Raw genomic sequence first — 19,905 nt, 5'->3', positions numbered from 1 at the left:
GGCTGTTGTGACATGATTGCAAAGCTCACCTGATTGTTGGGATCAAAGGCAACAAATGGGCTGTATCACATTTTGTTGCAGAGCATACACACCCTCTAATGCCACAGCCGGAGCTTGTACGCTACTATCGCTCACACCGCAAAATCCCGGAAGAAGATAAGGATCTCATAATGACTATGCATGATGTAAACTTCTCAACTTCGTCGTGCATGGGAATGCTTGGAAGGGTGCGTGGTGGAGACCGCAGGATACTACCATATGTCAAGAGGGATGTTTCAAACTTTCGGTCCAAGCTGCGACAAAACCTAAACCTCCGAGACATGGATTTCACAATTCAGTACTTTGAGAGGCGGCAAGCTGAGAACCCTCAATTCTACTATGCAAAAACAGTTGACAAGGAGACCAACTCTGTCACAGGACTCTTTTGGGTGGATGGGAGGGCAAGGGCATTGTACCCCAAGTACAAAGATTGTATCTTCTTTGATACAACATTTTGCATAAATCGGTACAACATGCTGTTCGCTCTGATTGTTGGAGTGAACAACCACTTGCAAATGGTGTTGCTGGGTTGTGCATTGCTGCCAAATGAACAGATTGAAAATTTCAAGTGGGTGTTCCAGCATTTTTTGCTTGCGATGAACAATGAACACCCATTGAACATCATGATCGACCAGGACAAGGCCATGGAAACTGCCATATCTCAAGCTCTGCCAAACACGGTGCATAGATGCTGCAAATGGCACGTCCAACGAAAAGCGCGTGAGAAGTTGGGCAGGATAATGAGTAGGGATGAGGTTTTTGAGCAAGCTTTCTACACTTTCATCAATGATTCTGACACGGTTGATGAATTTGAAGAGAATTGGCAGCACATGATACATTGCTTCGACTTGGTTGACAATAGGCATCTGTGCAACATGTGGAAGACTCGTGAAACCTGGGCTCCAGCGTTCTTCCGGAAGTGTTTTTCCTCTTTACAAGCACTACAGGGAGGTCAGAGGGACTAAACTCCTACTTCAAGACATTTGTTAATCCTCAGGACTCGGTCTGGAGGTTTGTGCAGCACTATGAGGTGCTGCAAGAGACTATGCTAGACCGTGAGGACAATCAAGCTTTCATTGGCGCAGCAACCACAACCCCGCTTTACTCACGGTACAGAATTGAGCGTCAGGCGGTTGGTTTCTACACCCGCAACGTTTTTGGCAAGTTTCAAGCAGAAGTGACTGCCTCTACAGGGTTTGTGATGAACCAGGTTCCTTCTCCTGACATTGGAAGCATGAGATTTGAGCTCTTTTCAAATTACTATGAAGACCCCAAGATATTTACAGTGAATGTTGTGCTGGCAGAAGAGACATTTGAGTGCAGCTGCAATTGTTTTGAGATGAATGGAATCATATGTGCACACATCGTTAGAGTGATGGTCCACCTCAATGTCCAAGCTATACCGCAGCGCTACTTGCTAGAAAGGTGGTCAGAACGAGCAACAACACCAACAGGTGGTAGTGGCCATCTTCTCGATTTCGCGCTCCCTTCAAACAATACACTCAAGTACAACTTGTTGTGCAGAAAATTCACATGGTTGGCCTCCCAAGCTTGTAGCAATGATGTTGCCTGCAAAATACTAAATGATGCAGCTCATGCGCTTGAGCCCATTATACTTGCAGCTAGGAGAGGGGAACTACCAGAGCAGCAGGAAGCGCAACAGCAGCAGCCAGATCAACATCAGAGCACTACACAAGGGGGAAGGCAACAAACAACAATGCATCAAAGGGGGCCAACTCATCAGCAAAAACATCCCCAAACGCAGCAACAACAAACACCACTTGAATCAAAGCAACAACAGCCAAAACATCCAAGAAAGAAGCAACTAGATTGCCCCACGCAGCAGCAACAAGCGGCTACCACACATGTAGAACACGATACCGGGGAGGTACCCATGCTTCAAAACCCAGCACGTGTGCCGAAGAAAGGGCAACCGACGGAGAAGTCTAAGAGAAGAAAGACTTTACTTGAGCAACGAGAAGATGCTCAAAAGAAGAAGGCAAAAACTGATAAGAAGAAGAAAGAAACCAAGCCCAAAAGGAAACCTGGACCAAAGAAGAAAACAGATATCTTCTCGTATTGCAAAGAAGATGATCACAGTGTTGTAACATGTGAGTTGTTGAAGGCTGCAATGGCTGTCCAGAAATGCAACTACTATAACGAGCCTGATCATGCAGTGAAGCATTGTCCCTACCTAAGGGCTGCGATGTCAATGGAGGCTGGTGTCAGTAGAGCAACAGAGCTTAGGCTCTGAAGAACAAATTAAGAGAAGAAAAATGACTGAAAATGCTTTCCTAGAGTGTCTGGTGTCCCTCCAGAATGTATACAATCACAAATGAACTGTTTTTTCATGGTACTTTTTGTCCACATGAGAAAAAGCCTGCTTCAAACGTGTAAAAAGAAAGTCTCTTATTTGAACAACATTTGTGCTTAAATTGTGTGTTGGGCAGCTGAGGATACCTATATTTACAGTGCTTATAATGCGTTTAATTTCACAGAATTTTGTTTTGTTTCTGTCTACATATTGGTGTTGGACAAAAATAATGAGGTCTTATTAAATTTGTCTATATATTTGTGCTTCCTTATACTGATGGTCCACTGAGACAAACTGAAAATAAGAGCAGAGTCATGCTTGGAAAGCTATCCTGATGCTTCAATGGGAGAACAGAGTTACTGAGTGAACATATTTATGCAACAAAACATGCATTTCTTGAGTAGAAAAAAATGCTCCTTGTGTGAAGAAGCGACGAGTTGGAAACTAAAAATATTCGCTATAGGGGTTCGACTGCTTCCTGGAAACATTTCAAAAAGAAGAAAAAGGAAAAAAATGTGAACCTGTATATAAAACCTAGTTAGAAATTAGAACCTATGACATTGGTTTTCAATAAACTCAAAACTATATAAAAATAATATCAATAAGTATCGTATATTCATCACATGAGCACATGTTGCATTCGGCTTTGACAAAAAAAGAAAAAGGTATACTAAAAGAAGCAAGTGAGGGTACAGAAGAAATTTTTCATTAAAATGTGTTGCATCAACATCCATACAAGACATGAAAAACACGTCGACCCCATGCCAATGGGCGTGTCTAAACAGAAGTACCAATCCAACAAGAGGGTTTGCATCCATTACATTGAGTCTACATTCTTGTTTACAGCAAAAGTTGTGAACTACAACCCACAAGATAGTTGAGGACAGGCACAAAAGCTCCCCGGAAGAATGATGTCTACTACGCAACCTTCTTCTTGTAGACGTGGTTGGGCCTCCAAGTGCAGAGGTTTGTAGGACAGTAGCAAATTTCCCTCAAGTGGATGACCTTATCAATCCGTGGGAGGCGTAGGATGAAGATAGTCTCTCTCAAACAACCCTGCAACCAAATAACAAAGAGTATCTTGTGTCCCCAACACACCCAATACAATCGTAAATTGTATAGGTGCACTAGTTCGGCAAAGAGATGGTGATACAAGTGCAATATGGATGGTAGAAAAAGGTTTTTGTAATATGAAAATATAAAAACAGAAAGGTAGCTAATGATAAAAGTGAGCGTAAACGGTATTGTAATGCTAGGAAACAAGGCCTAGGGTTCATACTTTCACTAGTGCAAGTTCTCTCAACAATAATAACATAACTGGATCATATAACTATCCCTCAACATGCAACAAAGAGTCACTCCAAAGTCACTAATAGCGGAGAACAAACGAAGAGATTATTGTAGGGTACAAAACCACCTCAAAGTTATTCTTTCGGATCGATCTATTCAAGAGTTCGTACTAGAATAACACCTTAAGACACAAATCAACCAAAACCCTAATGTCACCTAGATACTCCAATGTCACCTCAAGTATCCGTGGGTATGATTATACGATATGCATCACACAATCTCAGATTCATCTATTGAACCAACACATAGAACTTCAAAGAGCGCCCCAAAGTTTCTACCAGAGAGTCAAGACGAAAACGTGTGCCAACCCCTATGCATAAGTTCACAAACAGAACCCGCAAGTTGATCACCAAAACATACATCAAGTAGATCACGTGAATATCCCATTGTCACCACATATAAGCACATGCAAGACATACATCAAGTGTTCTCAAATCCTTAAAGACTCAATCCGATAAGATAACTTCAAAGGGAAAACTCAATCCATCACAAGAGAGTAGAGGGGGAGAAACATCATAAGATCCAACTATAATAGCAAGGCTCGCGATACATTGCCAAATCAAGAACACAAGAGAGAGAGAGAGAGAGAGAGAGAGAGAGAGAGATCAAACACATAGCTACTGGTACCTACCCTCAGCCCCGAGGGTGAACTACTCCCTCCTCGTCATGGAGAGCGCCGGGATGATGAAGATGGCCACCGGTGGGGGATCCCCCCTCCGGCAGGGTGCCTGAACAGGGTCCCGATTAGTTTTTGGTGGCTACAGAGGCTTGCGGCGGCGGAACTCCCGATCTAGGTTTTGTTCTGGAAGTTTGGGTATATATAAGAGGTTTTGGCGTCGAGAACAAGTCAGGGGGGTCTCCGGGCTGTCCACGAGGCAGGGAGGCGCGCCCAGGGGGGTGGGCGTGCCCCCCACCCTCGTGGGCAGCCTGGGACTATTCTGTCCCAACTCTTTGACTCCGTGGCCTTATTCTGGTCCAAAAATAAGCTCCGTCAATTTTCAGGTCAATTGGACTCCGTTTGGTTTTCCTTTTCTGCAATACTCAAAAACAAGGAAAAAACAGAAACTGGCACCGGGCTCTAGGTTAATAAGTTAGTCTAAAAAATCATATAAAATAGCTTATAAATGCATATAAAACATCCTAGAAGGATAATATAATAGCATGAATACTTCATAAATTATAGATATGTTGGAGACGTATCAGCGTCCCCAAGCTTAATTCCTGCTCGTCCTCGAGTAGGTAAATGATAAAAGAAATAATTTATGAAGTGTGAATGCTAGCAGGTGCACAAGTTTGATCAATGATAATTTCAATCACCTTTTCTAGCATCATTATATATCATAACAGTAGCTCAACTCATAAAACTTCTCATGATCAAGTAACAAGTTATTCACATGTTAAAGCATAGATCATAAACTTTCTTGAGAACTAACAAACCGTGTTATTAGTCATCAAACAATTACAATTCATCTTATTTTCAGGAAGAGTCCATGCAGAGATTTGATTCATCAAACTTCACATACTCAACTATCATTTAATCTTTCACAATTGCTAACACTCACATGATATTTATGGGTTCAAAGTTTTAATCAGACACAGAGAAAGATAGGGGCTTATAGATTCGCCTCCCAACCTTTTACCTCAAGGGTAATGTCATCCATAATAGTTCATGATGCCTTACATCCAATTGGATATATTTATCAGGATCTTTCCAACACAATGTGCTTGCCAAAGGATAAAATGTAAAAAGGAAAGGTGAAGATCACCAAGACTCTTGCATAAGGAATAAGACAAGAATAAAAGATAGGCCCTTCGCAGAGGGAAGTAGAGGTTGTCATGAGCTTTTAAGGTTGGATGCACAAAATCTTAATGCGAAAGAACGTCACTTTATATTGCCCCTTGTGATAGAGACCTTTATTATGCTGTCCGTCGCTTTTATTTCTTCCCTATCACAAGTTCATATAAAGCTTATTTTCTTCGCACTAATAGATCATACATATTTAGAGAGCAATTTTTTATTGCATGCTCCGATGACAACTTACTTGAAGGATCTTACTCAATCCATAGGTAGGTATGGTGGACTCTCATGGAAAAACTAGTTTAAGGGATATTCGGAAGCACAAGTAGTATCTCTACTTGGTGCAAAGAATTTGGCTAGCATGAGGGGGAAAGGCAAGCTCAGCATGTTGAATGATCCATGACAATATACTTTATTTCGGATATAAGAAAACATAACCCATTACGTTGTCTTCCTTGTCCAACATCAACCTTTTAGCATGTCATATTTTAATGAGTGCTCACAATTACAAAAGATGTCCAAGATAGTATATTTATATGTGAAATCTCTCTTCCCTCAATATTCTTTCATGAATTGTTCAAGTGACCAATTCTGCGTTTGCTAACTTTCAATAAGTTTACTGCCTATACTTATTATGTGTGAAGTCGTTACTCCCCAAGGTATAAGCATATGAAACATATATAAATTCAGATTTATTATATTCAATTCATTCAACCATTTACTCATAGGATATATGTGAAGCACGTGAATGAATGACAAACTACTCCGAAAGATATAAGTGAAGATCAAAGGGTAGTTGAATAATTATTTAGTTATGTGAAGACTCTCGCATTTAATAATTTAAGATCTTGATATTTTATTCAAACAGCAAGCAAAACAAAATAAAATGACATTCTAAGAATAGCAAACATCATGTGAAGAAGCAAAAACTTATGATCAACCGAAACTAACCGATAGTTGTTGAAGACGAAAGGTGGGATGCCAACCGGGGCATCCCCAAGCATAGATGCTTGAGACTTATTGAAATATTATCTTGGTATGCCTTGGGCATCCCCAAGCTTGAGCTTTTGTATCTCCTTAATTCCTCTCATATCACGGTCTCACTAAATCTCAAAAGCTTCATCCACACAAAACTCAACAAGGACTCGTGAGATAAGTTAGTATAAACCAATGCAAAAACCTTATCATGCTCTACTGTAGCAAATCACTAAAATTATTATTCAACATTGAATACTAAATGCCTCTGCATATTTAATAGTCCTATCCTCTAATAGAATCATTAAATAAGCAAACATATGCAAACAATGCAAACATAACAGCAATCTGCCTAAACAGGACAGTCTGTAAAGAATGCAGCAAGATCCATACTTCCCTAGCTCCAAAAATTATTAAATAAAATTACCACTGTATTAAATTTATCAGAGCTTATTATGCAAAAGGTTTCAACATTTTATCACATTTTGACTTTTCTAGGGAATTTTTGCAACAGCGGTAAACTTTCTGTTTTCAAACAGCAACATGTAGACTTGTAAAATAGGCATAGTAAAGGCTATCAATGCCACTTTTATTGAAATAAAAGATGCAAAACATTGTTCTAAATAACAGCAATAAAATCCTAACAAAATAAATTGACGCTCCAAGCAAAACACATATCATGTGGTGAATAAAAATATAGCTCCAAGTAAACTTACCGATGAACGAAGACGAAAGAGGGGATGCCTTCCGGGGCATCCCCAAGCCTAGGCTCTTGGTTGTCCTTGAATATTGCCTTGGAGTTCCTTGGGCATCCCCAAGCTTAGGCTCTTGCCACTCCTTATTCCATAGTCCATCGAATCTTTACCCAAAACTTCAAAACTTCACAACACAAAACTTAACAGAAAACTCGTAAGCTCCGTTAGTATAAGAAAATAAAACCACCACTTAGGTACTGTTGTAAACTCATTCTAAATTCATATTGGTGTAATATCTACTGTATTTAAACTTCTATATGGTTCATACCTTCCGATACTACTCATAGATTCATCAAAATAAGCAAACAACACATAGAAAACAGAATCTGTCAAAAACAGAACAGTCTGTAGTACTCTGTATCATTCGAATACTTCTGTAACTCAGAAAAATCTACCAAAATAGGAAGACCTAGATAATTTTATTATTGATATACTGCAATTGGAATCAGTATTTTATCACTTTTTGGTGATTTTTAACAATTGTTTTCGTGAGAAGAAAGTTTCTGACTTTTTCAGCAAGATCAAATAATTATCATCCAAGAAGATCCTATAGGTTTTACTTGGCACAAACACTAATTAAAACATAAAACCACATCTAACCAGAGGCTAGATGACTTATTTATTATTAAACAGGAACAAAAAGCAAGGAACAAAAATAAAATTGGGTTGCCTCCCAACAAGCGCTAACGTTTAACTCCCCTAGCTAGGCATGATGATTTCAATGATGCTCACATAAAAGATAAGAATTGAAACAAAAACAGAGCATCATGAAGAATATGACTAGCACATTTAAGTCTAACCCACTTCATATGCATAGGGATTTTGTGAGCACACAATTTATGGGAACAATAATCAGCTAGCATAGGAAGGCAAAACAAGCATAACTTTAAAACTTTAAGCATATAGAGAGGAAACTTGATATTATTGCAATTCCTACAAGCATATGTTCCTCCCTCATAATAATTTTCAGTAGCATCATGAATGAATTCAACCATATAACCAGCACATAAAGCATTCTTTTCATGATCTACTTGCATAGAAATTTTTCTACTCTCCACATAAGCAAATTTATTCTCATCAATATTAGTGGGAGCAAACTCAACAAAATAACTATCATGTGAAGCATAATCCAATTGAAAATTAAAATCATGATGACAAGTTTCATGGTTAGCTTTATTGTTTATAGCATACAACTCATCACAATAATCATCATAAATAGGAGGCATGCTTTCATCATCAAAACTTGGGAGACTAAACATATCATCTTCATCAAACATAGCATCCCCAAGATTGTGGCTTTGCATATCATTAGCATCATGGGTATTCAAAGAATTCATACTAACAACATTGCAATCATGCTCATCATTCACATATTTTATGCCAAGCATTCTATGTAATTCTTCTTCTAGCACTTGAGCACAATTTTCCTTCCCATCATTTTCACGAAAGACATTAAAAAGATGAAGCATATGAGGCAACCTTAATTCCATTTTTTTGTAGTTTTCTTTTATAAACTGAACTAGTGATAAAAAAGAAACTAAAAGATTCTATTGCAAGATCTAAAGATATACCTTCAAGCACTCACCTCCCCGACAACGGCGCCAGAAAAGAGCTTGATGTCTACTATGCAACCTTCTTCTTGTAGACGTGGTTGGCCCTCCAAGTGCAGAGGTTTGTAGGACAGTAGCAAATTTCCCTCAATTTACCTAAGGTTTATCAATCCGTGGGAGGCGTAGGATGAAGATGGTCTCTCTCAAACAACCTTGCAACCAAATAACAAAGAGTACCTTGTGTCCCCAACACACCCAATACAATGGTAAATTGTATAGGTGCACCAGTTCGGCGAAGAGATGGTGATACAAGTGCAATATGGATGGTAGAAAAAGGTTTTTGTAATCTGAAAATATAAAAATAGAAAGGTACCTAATGATAAAAGTGAGCGTAAACGGTATTGCAATGCTAGGAAACAAGGCCTAGGGTTCATACTTTCACCAGTGCAAGTTCTCTCAACAATAATAACATAACTGGATCATATAACTATCCCTCAACATGCAACAAAGAGTCACTTCAAAGTCACTAATAGCGGAGAACAAACGAAGAGATTATTGTAGGGTACAAAACCACCTCAAAGTTATTCTTTCGGATCGATCTATTCAAGAGTTCGTACTAGAATAACACCTTAAGACACAAATCAACCAAAACCCTAATGTCACCTAGATACTCCAATGTCACCTCAAGTATCCGTGGGTATGATTATACGATATGCATCACACAATCTCAGATTCATCTATTGAACCAACACATAGAACTTCAAAGAGCGCCCCAAAGTTTCTACCAGAGAGTCAAGACGAAAACGTGTGCCAACCCCTATGCATAAGTTCACAAACGGAACCCGCAAGTTGATCACCAAAACATACATCAAGTAGATCACGTAAATATCCCATTGTCACCACAGATAAGCACATGCAAGACATACATCAAGTGTTCTCAAATCCTTAAAGACTCAATCCGATAAGATAACTTCAAAGGGAAAACTCAATCCATCACAAGAGAGTAGAGGGGGAGAAACATCATAAGATCGAACTATAATAGCAAGGCTCGCGATAGATCAAGATAGTGCCAAATCAAGAACACGAGATAGAGAGAGATCAAACACATAGCTACTGGTACCTACCCTCAGCCCCAAGGGTGAACTACTCCCTCCTTGTAATGGAGAGCGTCGGGATGATGAAGATGGCCACCGGTGAGGGATCCCCCCTCCGGCAGGGTGCCAGAACAGGGTCCCGATTGGTTTTTGGTGGATACAGAGGCTTGCGGCGGCGGAACTCCCGATCTAGGTTTTGTTCTTGAACAAGTCAGAGGGGTCTCCGGGCTGTCCACGAGGCAGGGAGGCGCGCCCAGGGGGGTGGGCGCCCCCCCCACCCTCGTGGGCAGCCCGGGACTCTTCTGGCCCAACTCTTTGACTCCGTGACCTTCTTCTGGTCCAAAAATAAGTTCCGTCAATTTTCAGGTCAATTGGACTCCGTTTGGTTTTCCTTTTCTGCGATACTCAAAAAGAAGGAAAAAAAACAGAAACTGGCACTGGGCTCTAGGATAATAGGTTAGTCTAAAAAATCATATAACATAGCATATAAATGCATATAAAACATCCTAGAAGGATAATATAATAGCATGAATACTTCATAAATTATAGATACGTTGGAGACGTATCAAAGAACGAACTCCATCCACCCCCTAGATGTTGATGATGAAAAATGATCTTTGATCTTCAATCGAAGTTCCAGCAACTTCTTCAGCTGGTCTGCAGGGTCCAAGGTATTGCTGGGATGCTTGATAAGATGTGCTGCAATACTTTTCTGGAGGTTTGGGATGCAACTCTGTGACAAATGGAAATGAAAAAAGCAGGGAATTAAGAATGGATAGAAAGAAAATGGTAAGCTCCTAAGTAGAACAACCGTATGCTCCAATTTGTAGAAAGGGATAAAAATTGGCACCTCATCAAAATGCTTCATGACAACACCATCGAAGTTTTCCAAGAAAAGAATTGCATAGAAGCCACAATTATAACTAAAAAATACATAGAAAGATACAACAAAATCAATAAACACTAACCACCCACAAATTCAAATCTCTGTAATTTGCACAAAAACACTTCCACATGTTTGTAAAGGGGAAAAAACACTTCCGGAAGAACGTTGGAGCCCAAGTTTCACGAGTCTTCCACATGTTGCATAGATGCTTATTGTCAACCAAGTCGAAGCAACGTATCATGTGCTGCCAATTCTCTTCAAATTCATCAACCGTGTCAGAATCATTGATGCAAGTGTAGAAAGCTTGCTCAAAAACCTCATCCCTACTCATTATCCAGCCCAACTTCTCACGCGCTTTTCGTTGGACGTGCCATTTGCAGCATCTATGCACCGTGTTGGGCAGCGCTTGAGATATGGCAGTTTCCATGGCCTTGTCCTGGTCGGTCATGATGTTCAATGGGTGTTCATTGTTCATCGCAAGCAAAAAATGCTGGAACACCCACTTGAAATTTTGAATCTGTTCATTTGGCATTAATGCACAACCCAGCAACACCGTTTGCAAGTGGTTGTTCACTCCAACAATCGGAGCGAACGGCATGTTGTACCGATTTGTGCAAAATGTTGTATCAAAGAAGATACAATCTTTGTACTTGGGGTACAATGCCCTTGCCCTCCCATCCACCCAAAAGAGTCCTGTGACAGAGTTGGTCTCCTTGTCAACTGTTTTTGCATAGTAGAATTGAGGGTTCTCAGCTTGCCGCCTCTCAAAGTACTGAATTGTGAAATCCATGTCTCAGAGGTTTAGGTTTTGTCGCAGCTTGGACCGAAAGTTTGAAACATCCCTCTTGACATATGGTAGTATCCTGCGGTCTCCGCCACACACCCTTCCAAGCATTCCCATGCACGACGAAGTTGAGAAGTTTACATCATGCATAGTCATTATGAGATCCTTATCTTCTTACGGGATTTTGCGGTGTGAGCGGTAGTAGCGTACAAGCTCCGGCTATGGCATTAGAGGGTGTGTGTGTTCTGCAACAAAATGTGATATAGCCCATTTATTGCCTTTGATCCCAACAATCAGGTGATCTTTGCAATCATGTCGCAGCAGCCGATTCTTTTGACGCTTGCTGCCGACATCCATTTCAAACCAATTCTGTTTGCTAGACGATGTTGCTCCCATTGAGATCCCTTCAGAAGCAGTGCTACTGTCCCCCTTACTTTCTGGCTTCCCTGCGTGCACACACTGGAAAACCTTCTTGATAAGTGTTGGAGGACCTCTCTTTTGGCTTTTTTTAGAAGCGCAAATGCGTGTGCCAAAGCCCATCTTGAATGCATATTCATTGTAAAATTCCTTGGCATCCTCAATAGAGTCAAATTCCATGCCAACATAGGGCATAAGCGGCTGAGATGAAATATCATCATCCTCTTGATCATCATCATACATTGCAGCGGTTGAGTTGTGCCCAGCATATGAAGATATTATTCCATTTGTTGCAACATGTGGTTGTGCATAGCTCTCCTCACCTCATGTCTCTTCACCAGCACCCTAAATGTCCAACAAAACTCAATACATCAGGGATTTTAGTACTAGTACCATTTGTCTTCTATGTAACAGTATTGTAAATGCTCAATTATATCAGTTAGTAATTACCATTTCAACAGAAGAAGGAAGAAGCAAGAAGCAATCATGCACATTTTTTCAGTTCAACACTCCATAGTGGAAACAATGGTTTCTGAATTTTTCAACAACAACAATCTCAATCTACTGAACCACTGTAATCATCTAGGCAATGAAAACTTTTCTGAACTTCTTCAATAAACTCCAAACTATATAAAAATAATATCAAAAAGTGATCGTATATTCATCACATGAGCACATGTTGCATTCGGCCTCGACAAAAAAATAAAAAGGTATACTAAAAGAAGCAAGTGAGGGTACACAAGAATTTTTTCATTAAAATGTGGTGTATCAACATCCATACAAGACATGAAAAACACGTCGAACCCATGCCAATGGGTGTGTCTAAACAGAAGTACCAATCCAACAAGAGGGTTTGCATCCATTACATTGAGTCTACATTCTTGTTTACATCAAAAGTTGTGAACTACAACCCACAGGATAGTTGAGGACAGGCACAAAAGCTCCCCGAAAGAACGAACTCCATCCACCCCCTATATGTTGATGATGAAAAATGATCTTCGATCTTCAATCAAAGTTTCAGCAACATCTTCAGCTGGTCTGCAGGGTCCAAGGTATTGTTGGGATGCTTGATAAGATCTGCTACAATAAGTTTCCGGAGGTTTGGGATGCAACTCTGTGACAAATGGAAATGAAAAAAAGCAGGGAAATAAGAATGGATAGAAAGAAAATGGTAAGCTCCTAAGTAGAACAACAGTATGCTCCAATTTGTAGAAAGGGATAAAAATTGGCAGCTCATCAAAATGCTTCATGACAACACCATCGAAGTTTTCCAAGAAAAGAATTGCATAGAAGCCACAATTATAACTAAAAAATACATGGAAAGATACAACAAAATCAATAAACACTAACCACCCACAAATTCAAATCTCTGTAATTTGCACAAAAATTACTGGAAATAAAAAAGCTTACTGTGTTAATTGCTTCGGGTGATCAAGGGTGACCCTCTCAAAAGAATCAAGATCAAAATGAAATGAAGATTCTTTGCTTGCAACTTTCTTTATGTTGGAAATCTGATTGGATGCAACACAATAAAAATAGATTCAAAAACTGAAAAAGGAGGGGTTGTTTCCTTTGAAGCATACAGGTTTGAAAAAGGATGAAAGAAACAAAATGATAAAGCAAGCCAAGATCATTACCACATTGGTGGTTGCCTTATTGAGCAAATTAACATCCGTGGCGTTCTTGACCGAGTCGAAAACGTTGAATTGCTTGTGCAACAAGTTCACAACAACCACCGCCCAATGCTTATTCTGAACGACACTAATGAAGAGCTGGATGCCATATAAAAGAAACTAGATATTACATAACATGCTTCAGAAAAATAAGGTGAAAAAATGTCATAGCAGTCAAGAGAAATAACTTACTAGATCGCTTTTTGAAATATGGTTATTTTCACATGCCCTTCTGAACTCTCTTTCACAATTCTTGTGATCAAACAAGTCAGGATCCATAGCCAATTGACTCTGGAAAAAAGGAGTAAAAATGCAACAAGATAGCACAGCCAGATGAGTTTATGTATGTTGCAAGAAAGTGACAAAAAAAGAACCACTAGATGAAGGAAAGACTAACCCCCATAAACACTGAGAATGCAAACTTCTTCGGCTTCTTCTTGTTGTACAACTGCTCCAAGTTGAAAGTTTTCAGATACAGTGTCATTACCTCGCTGTCAAGATCTGCTCGTGGCTTTAATGAAGCATGGAAGTTCTGAAGTGATGTGTGGAAACCCTCTATTTCAATGAAATTAGGGCTGCAAAACATTTCAACATGGGACAAAGGGACACATGTTCATAGAAAAGAGAAAGGAACAGGAGTGAATAATAAAAGAAAGAAAATAGACAAAAGCAACATGATCATTTGACATACCGCGAACATGGGCAGACAACCGCAATCCAGAATCCACTTTTCCCTGCCTCCCTCTTCTTTTGGTACTTCTTCACCTCCTTCAAAGCAGCAGCCAGGAAATGCTCATCCCACGCAAACTCATTGATCTTGTCCATTTCAACCAAGCTCGCAACATACTCTAGGGGGGCCATGTTGCCAGTCCGAGGAGATAGCACGAGAGCAATGCATAAAAGCACCCAAGTCCTGTTGATGGAAACTACATCATGATCATCTGTCGCCTTCAGCACTTGAATAGCATGCTTCATTGGAGCCCTTGACCCTACTCGATAGGGTTCACGGAGCGCATGAGGCTCATTCCTCCTCAACAGCTCCACTGGCCTTGACCCAGAAGGGACATCAAAAAAATTTCGCACCATGTCTTTCGTGAACAATATAGACTTCTTCTTGTGACTGCAAAAAATGGATGAAGCATACTGATGTGAAAAAACACAACAAAATCAATTGCAACACGAGGAACCAGCGATAAGCAAATACAAAGGTAAAAAGATGATGGTGCATTATGCTTGTTGTGCATACCTAAACATTGCCTTTTCTGTGTCAATTTTCATCACTATCCAATCAAGAAAATCAGCCGGCACAGAGAAAGAACTGATGTTTAGGAGGGACACAAAGCTGCTTTTGCTAATAACTTGCTTCTTAGTTTCAGAATGAATATTAGCAACCTGGCGCAGCCGGGTGGCTGAGAAATGTGTTGAGAATGACCCATCGGCAGTACATTCGTCATCGTCCATTCTGCAAAAAAGAAGAAGAAATTAAGAGCATGAGGATGCATCATCTATATGTGACTGTAGTATTGCAGCGCAACACTACCACTAAAATAACAGAGCCCTATTTCTAAAAACAAAGCTGAATCTGAACACATGACTACATTCCTTAAAAGAACACAACCCTACTTCTATATGTCACTGGACTACATCTGAATAATGAAAAAAAAGGTGTGCTGCAATACAACTGAAAAATTAAGGTTCAGTAACACACTGACTTTAATTTTAACTAGACAAAAATAACATTCAATTTTCAAGTTAAGTTCCAAAAAAACCTAAACCTCATGGGTGGTAGCAGTCATCTTTTAGACTAGCATAGTGTTTCCTCACATTTCTTTTGCCATGGAAAAAGAAACCACTTAATTAACCATACTTAGTATGAGTGAAGCAGAGCATTTCGCTGCCTTTAGCAGCAGGGCATCCACATACAGGCAGCATGCCGTGATGCCCATTTGCTTCAGTTGAGTTCAGCAAAAACTAAAGTATAGAGGGCATGCTATGATTGTTATGAAATTAGCTAACAGGGAAGCACAAACTAAAATGAAAAATGAATGTGCCAGTGATTTCAATAGATGAATGGATAGTTAAGTAAATGGAATGAATGGATAAGCTAGGCTAGGATTATTATCACTAGCCAGGCAACTGAAAAAGCTAGGCTACGAACAAGCAAGCAAGCAAATCAAAACAAAGCAAGCTAGCTAGGCTGCAACTGACATTCAATTTCAGGTTAAAGTTCCCAAAGAAATTGAAGTGTGCTCTGCTGCAAAAGACAGAGTAAAAAATGAGGTGTGCTCTAGTGCTAGTCTCAAAAATACTCTGCTGCAACAAAACTAAGAAATTCAGATTCAAAATTGAATTTGGTTTAAACTAGCAAAACAAGTTAGATTACCAGCTTACGTTTCAATGCAACTAACACCTGGGCACACCTATGGACACCACCCCTCAAACACCAAAAAGCACACCTTCGACGAGCACTTCCTCCTGTCACATCTCCAACGAGCACAACCGCAACCCCAACACGCTCTCCAACCTCCTGCATAGCAGCTCCGACGAGCACAACCCCAACCCCGACCCGCTCCCCCTCCTCCTGTCTAGCAGATCTGACGAGACAAACCCAACCCCAACCCGCATTGCCCCCTCCGGGCAAGCAGATACGACGAGCCCCACCGCTACCATGGATCCACTGCTGCATCGCGCGTTTAGGGATGGCGGATGACAAAAATGTTGAGATCTGGAAGACAAACCTGAAATCTGCATTGTCATCGTCCATGGAGTGCGACGATGATGCGCATGTCTCCACTCCCACCCTAGCCACCGGCGCCGCTGTTCCTTTCCCTAGCAGCCACATCGATCGTCGCATCCCACGATGGTTGGATCTGCGCAAGCGGAAGAAGGTGGGGAAGAGGACGAAATGGAAGAGGAGGAAGGAAATAGAGTGAGATCTCACCTGGGGCCGATGTTGCAATCAATCGACGAGTCAACCAACGCACCTGGTCGGGCTGCGCGTGACCTGACCGACACAGAAACAGTCGCACAATCAGTGGTGATCCGACGGCTCTGGAGGAGGTTTACGCGCGCGAGAAATAAGTCGGATGGAAATAAACGTTTTCCTTGAATTTTTCAGATTCTTTTTCTACTTATGGAGTTGTCTAATTCGTCTGGTTTTATTCAGGAGTTTTTTAAAGATTTATTTACATTATATTTGGTAGAGAAGATCATTTACTCAAGCCTGTTTGAAAAACTATTTTTAGGAACTTTGAAAGAACTATTTTTTACGGTGTCATCAACCTTTCGTGTAAAACTGTAAATTCAACCACGTAGGATTCCATTGAATATAACATTTGTGGTTGTATGTCATTTCTATATTTATTTTGACTCATGGAAGTGGAAATGTCCTAAATTTCCCTCATGCATGTCAAAGTGAAGGATCCTTTAGACCATACTAAAAAAGGGGGAAGGAAACAAATTTAGGACCTTGTGAATGTTGATATTGATTTTGTATTATGAATGTTGATATTTTTTCATATAAAGTTTGTCAAACTTTACGAAATTTAACTTTGGACAAATCTTATATGCAGAGTAGAGAAACGGAGTGAGTACTACTCTACATATATCTCACTAACACAATGCCATGTAACAGTTGGAAATATGCTCTAAGGCAATAATAAATGCATTATTGTATTTCCATGTTCATTATTAAGTTTATATTTCTATGATATAATTGTATTTGTTCTTTAATATGAGAACCGAAGAAAACCCCTAATACATTTGTGGAAACATAAACACCAATACGATCTCTAGTCGTGCCTCTTACACTAGATCATGTATTGATGATGATCTTGTTTTTCTGATCATGAGCATTGCTAGGTTGCTATCAACAACGAGAACATCATTGTCATCGAAACATTGGAGTTGGATAGTCCCAACTTATGAACTACCGAGAGATCTATTCGTTATTATGTTATCGGTGTTTTCATAATCACGCTTTCATAGTCATTAGACCATGAGTATATTGTACATCAACATATTGGATGGTTATTTTGGGGTTACCGAATGTCACACCGTAACTGAATGTGAATAAAGGTGACTTACGGGTACATACCAGAAACATATGTCTCAATATCGATAGTTCAAGACTGGAATTTACTCCTCTACCGATAGAGAGATACTCTCTAGGCCCACTCGGTGTTACAGTATCATTATCATCTGGTGAGATACTTGTGATTATGATCACGGGATACCGAGTAAAGAGAGCAAAATCGGTAACAAGGATAACCGGTATAGTGATCAAACTGTTGATCACAGGCATACTGATAATCTCACCTTGGGCTTTTTAAACATATCGCAAAGCAAAATAATGGTATTCATAAACAAAAAGTTTGCTCGAGAACTTCGTGAATATGCGGGAGTTAACAAGGGTGTTCAGATCCTGCTATTAACTATTGACTCGACACGGTTTCAGGTCATGTCCGCTTATTTCTGAATCTGTATGGTCATACGCTTAACAGATAATAGTCATGTTAACTTGAGAAATGAGAAATGTAAATGAGCACCAAAAATGTTTCATAGAGTTCAGAAAGTGTTTTGGGTGGTTTTGGGAATTCCAACAAGGTATACCATGATTTCGCAATGTCTGGATCGTTTTATGAAAAGTTTTAGGGGTCTACGAATGGGTTCCAGAGACATGTGGAAAATCCAGGATCTTATTATGGAAGAAAGTTGTGAGGGTTCGTCATGAGATGACCACACATAGTGAGCCCCGTGGAGCCCAGATGTGACGCCACTTCCATAGGGAAGGGTTGGGCCGAATTGGACAAGGAGGGGAGTCATTCCCACCTTGGTCCATTGGAAGAGGAGAAGCACTCCTCCTTTTGGCGCCCCTCCACCTTCTCCACCTATAAATATGTGGGGAGAGACCCCCTAGAGGGACACCAAATCCTAAGGGGATGTCTCCCAATAGCTTCACGCTCTCTCGGTCTGATTGGATGAAGTGTTTAGGCTCCTAATTAGATGAGCTCTAATCTTGGTCTAATTGGTCTAATAGAATTAGAATCATAATTAGACGAGAAGCACCGCTAGGCTTTCTCGCTCTCTAGTTTTTTTGGAGATCTTCGTCCTAGACATCGAAGCTCTGCTGGACTACTACTTCGGAACACGTGGATACCTCAGAGGGGGCGCCTACTTTGACTCTCGTCACAGAGAATATTCTCGTGGTTGGGAAGTATAACCTAGCTGCGGGAATCATCGCGCTTTACCAACTTCTTCACTGCTTCTGCTAATTTGCTCGGTGGTGAGTTTGATCGTTACCATCATCTTCATAGTGTTCCTGGGTGTGATCGTGTAGCTTAATTTTTTTTGGTTGTGTAGCATGTTCCCGTACAGTAACACACTCAAGGGGCAGAAATGCAAGCCTGTGTGCCTCAAGGCTACTACATATTGAGGCGCCACCGAAGATGAGCTAGATCACTACCTCAGACACGCCACAACTACATGTGGTGTTGAGGAAGGCCGACAAAGTCTTGACTACCTTCTAAAATGTCCACACTAGAGTATAAGGAAGGCTACATTGTTTTGTTAGGGCAAAAACATCCAAGTGGTATCCACCTATTTCGAATGAGAAAGTCAGTTCATGAAGTTGAAACATTTTACAACAAGACTTATATATATGTGTGTGTCAGTTGAGGACATATCTAGTAACTACATCCTAGTATGGAGGTTAGGGTTCCAACAATAGGTGTGTTTCACCCGAGGAAGATAGAATAACTAAACTTAGAATCCCTAGTGATCAACTAAGCATGATTCTAATGTACGTTTCCAGTGGCGTTGCCATATGTTGGAGGTGCCAATGACTTGTGGAGATATTTTAATGAACCTCAAGAAATAGTTGTAAACAACAAAAAATAAAAATCTACTAAGAAATCAGATATGGAAGAACATGACTAGCAAGAGACTAGCATCCAAACAATGACATGGGTAGAGGAAGCATATATTCAACACCATAACCACCAATGTAATCATCCCTTGACAACTCCCCTTGCACTGGTATCGTCATGGACAAGGGCTAAAGAGGGAAAAGAGATTAAAGATAGAGGTTGAAAACCCCAACCTAAACTATTTGAGGTAAGACCCACTTCACAACGGGTCAATGTGATGACACCAGGACCATCAGATCAATGAGTACATCGTGACAAAAGATTTCTTGAAACATAACCTCTACAAAACTGTAGCTGGACGAACCAATATCGATTTATGAGAGCCCCTCCTTTTCCATCTTGG

General features: G+C 40.3%; 2 protein-coding genes and 1 long non-coding RNA gene across 3 annotated transcripts; 1 reads left to right on the top strand and 2 right to left on the bottom strand.

Moving 5' to 3' along the window:
* Positions 1-209: 209 nt before the first annotated feature.
* LOC109759026 (protein FAR1-RELATED SEQUENCE 9-like) lies at positions 210-2,293 on the top strand. The gene is made up of 2 exons (XM_020317870.1): positions 210-927; positions 987-2,293. Exons 1-2 carry the CDS (start codon positions 210-212, stop codon positions 2,291-2,293), a joined length of 2,025 nt encoding a protein of 674 aa, XP_020173459.1.
* Positions 2,294-10,440: 8,147 nt separating this feature from the next.
* Positions 10,441-11,551, bottom strand: LOC109759025 (protein FAR1-RELATED SEQUENCE 3-like). The gene is made up of 3 exons (XM_020317869.1): positions 10,914-11,551; positions 10,726-10,798; positions 10,441-10,608 (listed from the first exon to the last, which is right to left on the bottom strand). Exons 1-3 carry the CDS (start codon positions 11,549-11,551, stop codon positions 10,441-10,443), a joined length of 879 nt encoding a protein of 292 aa, XP_020173458.1.
* A 3,159-nt stretch (positions 11,552-14,710) lies between these two features.
* Positions 14,711-15,057, bottom strand: LOC141042056 (uncharacterized). Its single transcript, XR_012203865.1, has 2 exons — positions 14,882-15,057; positions 14,711-14,755 (listed from the first exon to the last, which is right to left on the bottom strand). It is a non-coding gene; the product is annotated as an uncharacterized lncRNA (long non-coding RNA).
* Between the last annotated feature and the right edge of the window lie 4,848 nt (positions 15,058-19,905).

This window comes from Aegilops tauschii, chromosome 2 (genome assembly GCF_002575655.3).
Source record: "Aegilops tauschii subsp. strangulata cultivar AL8/78 chromosome 2, Aet v6.0, whole genome shotgun sequence".
Taxonomy (NCBI): domain Eukaryota; kingdom Viridiplantae; phylum Streptophyta; class Magnoliopsida; order Poales; family Poaceae; genus Aegilops; species Aegilops tauschii.
This window is presented reverse-complemented; position numbering and strand designations above follow the sequence as displayed.

Excerpts from the sequence above, each read along its gene's own strand:
- LOC109759025 (XM_020317869.1), bottom strand. The coding sequence starts at position 11,551 with ATGGATTTCACAATTCAGTACTTTGAGAGGCGGCAAGCTGAGAACCCT. Across the intron at positions 10,799-10,913 it reads GCTCCAACGTTCTTCCGGAA|TTATAATTGTGGCTTCTATG; the intron begins GTGTTTTTTCCC and ends TGTATTTTTTAG. Across the intron at positions 10,609-10,725 it reads TCATGAAGCATTTTGATGAG|AGTTGCATCCCAAACCTCCA; the intron begins GTGCCAATTTTT and ends CATTTGTCACAG.
- LOC109759026 (XM_020317870.1), top strand. The coding sequence starts at position 210 with ATGGGAATGCTTGGAAGGGTGCGTGGTGGAGACCGCAGGATACTACCA. Across the intron at positions 928-986 it reads GTGCAACATGTGGAAGACTC|GGAGGTCAGAGGGACTAAAC; the intron begins GTGAAACCTGGG and ends CAAGCACTACAG.